The sequence below is a fragment of the Lactuca sativa genome, chromosome 6, assembly GCF_002870075.4.
Source record: "Lactuca sativa cultivar Salinas chromosome 6, Lsat_Salinas_v11, whole genome shotgun sequence".
Lineage (NCBI taxonomy): Eukaryota > Viridiplantae > Streptophyta > Magnoliopsida > Asterales > Asteraceae > Lactuca > Lactuca sativa.
The window spans coordinates 23,534,051-23,542,677 of NC_056628.2; the positions used below are offsets into that span (position 1 = coordinate 23,534,051).

Below are 8,627 nucleotides of genomic sequence, written 5' to 3' on the forward strand. Positions count from 1 at the left end.
ATATAAACTTACTATCTTTAATTTATTGATAATAAATTTATTTTTTTATAGTACGTATGTTTGATTTTTATAAGATAAAATCTGTTTTCACGTTTTCGCAAGTTATTTATATTTTCGTATGAACTTACTTCTCTCTCTCTCTCTCTCTCTCTCTCTCTCTATATATATATATATATATATATATATATATATATATATATATATATATATATATATATATATATATTTCTTGCAAAATAGTTAAAAAAATTTAATTAGGTTTATCTTTTTCACTAAAATAAAAAGAGATGATTCTTCTATTTAAAAAAAGCAACTTATCTATATAAATTATAAAATATAGACATGTTAACTTATTTGTACGATAATTAACTTATATGATAACAGTAAAAATGTTATATTTTATAGAATCAATTTGTTAAGATGAAGAATAATGTTAAATATTGATTATTAAAAATACATTTAGTCATTTATTCAAATTACTATCATTAATTTGACATGTAATTTATTTTTTGTAAAATGAAATTGACGGTTCCAAAGAAAAAGAAAAGGATAATGGTGGTGGATGTGTAGCTACCCGGTCGACGCGACCCGACCCGAATATGTGCGACGCAAAGGAGCCCCCAATTTTCTCCTAGGGGATTTTTCCATTTAGAACTCATCAGCGGAAAACCAGATCTGCCGGCGTGCTTTTCCGGCGGCCTGTTCCGGCCGTCTAAAATTATATTTGCTACAACAGATTATTTATCTAGATCTGAGAATTTGTGGTGTAATCATGACCGTTTCAGAAGATGAAGACGAACATCTAGCTCATTTTTTAGAATCCGAAGTTCTTTCAGAGATCTCCGATCAGGTAACACGTAATTCCTTGTTTGAAAATGATCAACTTGGGTTTTCGATCTTGTTATCTAGATTCTAGCTTTTTATGTGTCTGTGTGTGAAAAATTATATTATATGGTTAATTTAGTTCGGTGATCTAATATTCCGAGCTTAAAATTGGATTTTGGTGTGATATTCAGGAAGATGCAAGATCAGAGAAAGAGGAAGTGCGACAGCCGAAGCGGCTTCGGATGGAGCAAAATGGTGGCGTGAATAACAGAGTAATAAATCCAAGGAGGATAGATGATGGTTTCTTCAGCAGGATTCCTCCAGAGCTCTTCCCTCATATCCTCAAGTTTCTCTCCTCTGAGGTGGTGCTACTACTAACTGCTCCTTTTGATTACTCTTTTCTAAATACAACTTGAAATAGATCTATTTGATTTTTTGCTACAAACTTTCCTCTGATGGGTTTGATGATGATCTTGAGAAATTGCAGGATCTTGCTTCATGCTCATTGGTCTGTAGATTCCTAAACTTCGCATCTTCAGATGAATCTTTATGGCGTCGCCTGTGAGTAATTTCTGTCTCATAACTCCAACTACAATTATAAGTTTGTTGTTTACAAATTATCTTGATTATTGTATGTAGATACTGTATGCGGTGGGGAATCTTGCCACCAACAAAAACCTTGCGTGATCGTGCTTGGAAGAAGCTTTATATTCAGGTAGATTTACCAACTAAAACACAAAATTCATCATTTTGATATTTAAATCATAACAATTTACTATTCCTCCATCCCTAAGTTGCTTACCTTTTAAAAGAAACAAACTTTCCCTTGTGTAGCGTGATGAAGAAGACATGGTTGAGTTTGTTAGAAACTGCCCGAATGAGTTCAAAGAGTACTACATCCAAATGCAAGTAGCAAAGAGAAGTCAAGCACCTCTCCCTTGTCAGGTGAATAAAGCTCATTTTTAAGCACGAAATTACAGGACATAACAGAACAGGTTGTACTGTGTTTGACTGTGATTGATGTCAACAATCCTGGTCCCATTGTAATGCATACCAAACACAATACAACCAAGAAGAGTTAACTATTATTGATTACACTTACACATGTGTAGTTGAAAGATGACTGGATGATTCTAGACAAGTCTGTTGCTGATCAAGTCTCAATATGGAAGAAGAGCAAAGGACTAACAGACAAGGTGTTCTCTGATCACAATTGTTCAGGAGAAACCTGTTCTTACTATCAAATTGGAGATGTTTTTGTTTGTGAGACTACTGGATATGTTCATGGTACGCTCTGTTTCTCATCTTCATATGTTGTTGCAAACATTTTAATGATTATTACTTTGGTTATGCAGTGTGTGATGATACTTGCAAGGATGTTGTCCTTGATCCAGAAAATGAGCTCTTGGTTTGTACAATTTCTGGCCATTGTTTTGACCGATTGCTTTCTCCATCTGAAACTGGAGATATGGTAAGTTGACCTTAAAATACTTTCCTTAAAAAAAAAGAGACATGATTTTATTTTTGTTGAAAATTATTAGGAAGAACAGCAACAAGTTGGTGTCACTGATGAAGCAGAACCATTCATGGGATCGGGCCGTTTTGGTACTAATTTAATTTTACATCAACTGGATTATAAATTGAGTAAATTACGGTTTCAGTCCCTTAGTAGTATAACTGATTTTTTGCAATTTTGATTCCAAAAACTTTCCCTTGCAATTTTGGTCTTCCTTTGAGGTTTTTGGTCATTTGCTTGGAACATGGACCCAAAATGTTACGAAAACCTCAGATAAGGACCAAACCTGCAAGAGAAAATTTTTTGAGGGCCAAAATTGCAAAAAGGTTACTATACTTAAGGACCAAAAATGCAGTTTACTCTTATAAGTTTCATGACTTATGAATATATGTTTGTTTATATATGTTGTAGCGCGGGCATACCAATTGGGTTATAACTGTGAAGATGAAAAAGAGCTGGAAGCTTGCTTGAGGTTCTGCTAAAGCCGATTTTGATATTACTATATTTTCTGGAATTTGATATTTAAGTGTTGTTAAATGATTAATATTTTCTATACGCTATTTTAAATTAGTCAGTAGCTTATAACTTAGTAAAAACAATAAAGGAATGGCCTGTCACTGTGAGCTTGTCATGTTGGATTTCATAGTTTATACTGAATCCCACATCCATCACAAAATAAACGGGTTTGAGTGAGAGATTTCAACCCGTTTAATTAAACGGATTGACATTTCACAAAATGAAACTTAAACGGGTAAGTTTAGGTTGAGAAACTCAACTAAAAAATGACCCGTTTATTATTATACAGGGTGATTTTATTTTATTTTCATTTTAATCTTTAGATAAATTGGAGAGACCCAAAACCACAACGGCAATACTTTATTTTTTTGTTTTTAATTTTTTTTCTCACATACTCCATGCACCAACTTAACCACTCCTTCCTCATGACCTCGAGTCTTGATTTATTAACTCCTATTATTTCCACTTTGTCCTTTAAACTTCCGGAGATATTTGCCTTCCTGAATCCAACTCTTTCAACATTTTTAATGTTTCAACTCAACATGACACAATACATCTATAATGTATAAACCCTAACTTGTTAACTTGATACAAGCCTGAGATAAAATAAATCTGTTGACATGACACGTCATAATTAAATGGGTCGGGTTTAGGTCAAATTCTCTCAGCCCATTTAATTGTCAACACAACAAGAACTAGACACAAGGATGTGTTGCGAGGTCTAATTACAAACTAGAAGGGAATTAGTTGCGCCTTTGGCGCTGTGTTTGTTTTTTTTTTTTTTTTTTTTCTTCGTATTTCAATTTGTACAAAACCTTCTTCCCTTTCTTCCCCTTATATTGAATATGTTACCGGATTCGTTTAGGAAAAGGTAATTGAGTGAATTGTTAAAACAATAACATTCAGTGGAACTCTGAAATTGAAGAGCTACAATAGAGTAATCAATTACTATTGATTTCTATGAGAATTGGTTCCTATAAGATAAGCATCATGTTTGATAATTATACATCCTTTTGGAATTGTTGTAGTCATTGAAATAACAGATTCCACACACCTAGTAATAGAAATTTAGAATACTTGTTCATTCAGCAAAAAGACTTGAGAATTCGGAGTGTGTGTTCACCTTTAAGAACCATAACCTCAGATTCATCATAAGCCTACAATCTTTGCATAACTTGCATTAGCACATCAGCAACAAAACCTCTAAATAGCAAAACTCTTTCAAATAAACAAATTTTTAAGTTTCAAAAAAGAAATCATGTCCACGAAAAACTGGGGAGTTGAAACAATTGGCAAATGGTGGATGAATCAGTAACCGTTTAAGCAAAAAACAAACCTATTGAACTTCGACTTAAATTGGTGACCTTAGACTCTCCAATTCCGAGAAACCCAACGCAAACCGGAACAAACCTACAAAAAAATCCCAAACAATCATATTGTCATAGATTTGTGAATCGGTATTCTACAGGAGCAATTTCACTGAAAACCTGAGATTTATACAATAATGGAAGAGATCGGTATTAACCTTTAAAAATTAATTAATTTTATAAAAGTAAAGCATAAAATGAATGGTAGCTAACCTGAGTTTGAACTGATTCGATTAACTCAACTTGGCACCCAATAACATACACACTTTTTAGTTTAGGATCATCTGAAATTATAACAAATTAAAAAAAATTCAAAAATTTATTCGTGTGTGTATGAAAAAGGGTAAATTCGTAATTTATATAACTATTAAACCTGAGGCCCCTTTGTGAATAGTGTCTGCTGTTTTTTTATTTTTTATTTTATTATTATTTTTTTATTTTCTGCTTTGGTTTGGACCACATTCATATATATATTAATTACCAAAGGGTTTAGGGAACAGTATACTTTATCAGCTTCCAAGTTTTGACACAAAATTTTGTAGAGATTGCCACTTTTACTCCTCTTTCATGTGGGGTTTAGACTTTTGCCACAACTAATTGAGATTAATTCCCAAAGGGTTAGGGAACAGCGAACTTTTCTTACTTTTTGTTTTCTCCACAATATTTTTTTCTTTAGTTTTTGTGGCGGAAGTTTAGAGTTTTTGGGTTTTTATCACCATTGTGGTTGTTATATGGATTAACTTCTTTATAATATATTTTCTAAATTTTTTGCTAAGGTTTAGAGAATAGTATAGTTTTTTGTCTTTACAAATTTGCCACATAAGTTTTTCCAGTTTTGGAAAGAAAATTAACACTTTCGAAAGTTGTCAGTTTTGATCCGTTAGGTTTGACATGTTGTCGGTTTTAACCATAAACACAAGTTCCTTTATTAAAACTCATTTTATGAAAATTCCAATACAGTCCCTGGACTATATATTTCATAATTTATTATTATTATTATTATTATTATTATTATTTCACTACATGCGTCTATGTCTCACACATTCGTCTTTATAGTGTTTTAAAAATTATTGTTTTACGAGTTTTTTGTCTTTACAAATTTGTCATATAAGTTTTTCCAGTTTTGCAGGGGAAGAAGATTAAGACTTATGAAAATTGTCAGCTTTGGTCTGTTAGGTTTGACATGTTGCAGATTTTAACCATAAACACAATTTCCTTTATTAAAACTGATTTTATGAAAATTACAATACAATCCCTGGACTATATATTTCATAATTTATTATTATTATTATTATTATTATTATTGAATATTGTCACTACACGCCTCTATGTCCCACACATTTGTGTTTATAATATTTTAAAAATTGTCGTTTTATGTTTATTAAAAGTCTATTTAAAACTTTAGTTTAATTATTATTATACATTTTTTTTATCAAATCTTTTAATTATCTCCAAAATAATGACATACAAATTATTGACTTATTGTCATATTTTTATTATATCATATGATATTCATTATAAAAAATTGTTTGACATTAACAATTTCAAGCTTATCAAAAAATTTATTTAGTTTAAAACTAATCAATCAAGGTTTAAATAGAATCTTCACATTTATGTTCTATTTACCTTTATGTTCAAGTGAGTTTCAATTTTATTTAGAATTCCATAATTTTGTGAATTATAAGAATCAAAGCTATTTAATAGTTCTTATTTTGTTACAGGTTTGCATAACAAAAAATTTTAACGTTGTGTTCTTGTATCCAAGACCACAAAAAAAAGTTTCTCAAGGTTCAAACAACAATTGCTTAAGTTGTGAAAGAAATTTATTCGAACCCACGTTGATGACGCTGTGACCTTTTACTATTACAAATAAAAAACGCGCCAAAAGGTGCGACTCGGCATTTCCTAGTAAATCTTAATTCTCAAGTGAATGAATAATGTCAATATGAGAATGTCCATTTTGACCTTCTGTCTAAAAGGGATGCTAAACAATAACTCACTGTTTATATAAGTCTCATAAGAAACCTGTATTGCTCTTTACTCATAAGAAACATAGCATGAGAGACATACATTCAGATAACTACAATGCTTCATTTTTTTGTCCATAGCTGTAAGCTTGTTATAGGAGGATAAACATTGGTGGAGGGTCTTAGGTTTTAGAGTTTTAGATGGATATGTACATTCAAAGAAGAGCAATAAAAATAACTCTAATTTTTGCATGTGATTCGAATCCTAATCACAAATAAAATGAATCTAGAGTCATTTTTTTAAAGCGTGAAAGCTCTGTTTGTACCATTGCTCATAATGATGACAAATAACTTCCTTCTTATGTTATTGAACTCAAAAAAATGATTCTGATTATGTTCACCATGTGCATAGTAACAATTCAAACCTTCAACATTTTCAACCTACATAAAAGGATTTTAACATAAGCAATAATATCGAAAGTAATAAAAAAGGAACATGAAAAGAGGTCAAACTTTTACGTCCTCATGTGCCTATCCAAGGGCTTTTTCGTCTTTTTTTCTCCTCCAACTATGACCATCTTTACAAAAAAACCCTCAGGACCTTGTTGTCAAAGAGAAACAAATAACCACCTATATAAGCATGTAATCAATAAGGTAACCACAAAATATCAGTTTTAATACTTTAGCAAGAAAGTGTAATAAAATGATATTTGATATGCTTTTCGAAGTTTCCAATACTTAAGAGCATAAATGTATGTGAATCATCATCAAATTTGATGCTCACTTTGTTTCATGGATTTCTTTTATCAATTTTCTTTTGTGGTAAAAGAGTTTGCATTTGAGGGTAGATATTTAACAAATCTTTAGAGCTGAAACCATTGTTTTCAAAATTTGGTGTGTGGATGAAAAGGGTAAATTCGTAATTATTACTTGAAAAATGACCTTTCTTTCATATGTGCTGGAGCATGAAAGCACTTGTTTGTAGGTTGGAAAAGAAAGAGATATCAGGGAGTTTTCTACCACAACCCCTTCAATAAACCATTTTGCCCAAAAAGCTAACAGAAACACAACGCATCAGTTTTGGTCCTTCAAAACGATGAATTGTAGGAAGCAAAACAACCCATTAACCATTAACCATCTTCCTTCCTAAAAAGAAAAATTGAAGAAATGCAAGAGGGAGAATCAAGAGAGATACCTGAAACGAAAGGGCAGCCACACAAATAGAAGATGTTCTTACCTGAATACTTTCTAGTAATTTAATTGTTAAAGTTGTTGGTGATCTACCTTTCACACTCGAAACTTGGTAAGCCATGCTATTTGTAATACAACTACAATTTATTTAATCTTGTTTATTTTTATCATCATTATCAAAAAGTAATATGAAAGTGTGTAAGAAGCCTGTGTAGTCAATCATGGAGTAGAAATAATCTTACTAGTTCTTTTAGGCATTTCATCAAGCAGTTGATGTGCATCTTCAAATCTGCCAATTATGAACAAAAAAAAAACAATCTAATAAGCCCCAAATTAGTTTCTTTTTTCACAGAGAAGGTTCGTCCAAAATTACATATGAGTTCATTATGTCAAAATAAAATAACTGACTAAAAGATGGAGTAGCTCAAAAACCAAAACATAAACCTGGCATAAAAGAAAAAAGTTTAGGTTGAATCGTTTTGTAATATGAAAAGGATTTAGCCACCTAGGTCAATACTTTATTTTTCTTTTTATCATTTTTCTCACATACTCCATGAACCCACTTAGCCACTCCTTCCTCATGACCTAGCTTCGATTTATTAACTCCTATTATTTCCACTATGTCCTCTAAACCTAACTGATATATTTGTCTTCCTGAATCCGACTCTTTCAACATTTTTAGTGTTTCAACTCAACATGACACAATACATCTATAATGTCTAAACCCTAACTTGTTAACTCCATACAAGCTTGAGATTAAATAAATCTGTTTACATGTCATAATTAATTGGGTAGGGTTTGGATCAAATTCTCTGAGCCTATTTAATTGTTAAACTTATTATTATTATTTGTGTAATTATACTGAACAAATATTAAAATATAACGATTTTCATAGAATTCAAAATTTGTGTAATGTTTTTTTTTTTATTTATTATTTATTATTTATTACTTATTTTTTTGAAAAAAATCGAAGTCTTAGTGGTTATTTTTTTTTTTCCTCTGGTAGTTAAACTTATTATTATTTCCAAACTAGAATAGAACTGGTGAAGAAACCCGCGTTGCGGGATTGGTTTTTTTACTTGGATAATCACATTTTATTATGAAAGCTGAAATACATGATGATACATGTAAGTCACAAACAATAAACCCACCACCAAAAGACAAATGTTCTTTGTTAAACTTCTTTGGTGCAAAAGGAAAGAAAAAACAGAACACATATTAATAAACTATTGTTTCATAAAATAG

General features: G+C 31.1%; 1 protein-coding gene and 2 long non-coding RNA genes across 7 annotated transcripts; 1 reads left to right on the forward strand and 2 right to left on the reverse strand.

Annotated features, from left to right (window-relative positions):
• Positions 1-598: 598 nt before the first annotated feature.
• On the forward strand, positions 599-2,964 carry LOC111882999 (F-box protein SKIP31). Its single transcript, XM_023879356.3, has 9 exons — positions 599-850; positions 1,017-1,187; positions 1,313-1,386; positions 1,465-1,540; positions 1,660-1,770; positions 1,938-2,112; positions 2,181-2,296; positions 2,367-2,430; positions 2,753-2,964. Exons 1-9 carry the CDS (start codon positions 773-775, stop codon positions 2,821-2,823), a joined length of 936 nt encoding a protein of 311 aa, XP_023735124.1. The 5' UTR covers positions 599-772; the 3' UTR covers positions 2,824-2,964.
• A 775-nt stretch (positions 2,965-3,739) lies between these two features.
• On the reverse strand, positions 3,740-5,182 carry LOC122194687 (uncharacterized). 2 transcript variants are annotated; one of them, XR_006184112.1, is made up of 3 exons: positions 4,438-5,182; positions 4,194-4,267; positions 3,740-4,021 (listed from the first exon to the last, which is right to left on the reverse strand). It is a non-coding gene; the product is annotated as an uncharacterized LOC122194687 (long non-coding RNA). The 2 variants fall into 2 exon arrangements; XR_008224696.1 differs by lacking the exon at positions 4,438-5,182 and having other exon boundaries at positions 4,194-4,388.
• A 1,113-nt stretch (positions 5,183-6,295) lies between these two features.
• LOC111883027 (uncharacterized) lies at positions 6,296-8,188 on the reverse strand. Of its 4 annotated transcripts, none has more exons than XR_002847323.3 (3): positions 7,827-8,149; positions 6,711-7,671; positions 6,296-6,632 (listed from the first exon to the last, which is right to left on the reverse strand). It is a non-coding gene; the product is annotated as an uncharacterized LOC111883027 (long non-coding RNA). The 4 variants fall into 4 exon arrangements; XR_002847324.3 differs by having other exon boundaries at positions 6,711-7,519; positions 7,625-8,146; XR_006184113.2 differs by having other exon boundaries at positions 6,711-8,188.
• Between the last annotated feature and the right edge of the window lie 439 nt (positions 8,189-8,627).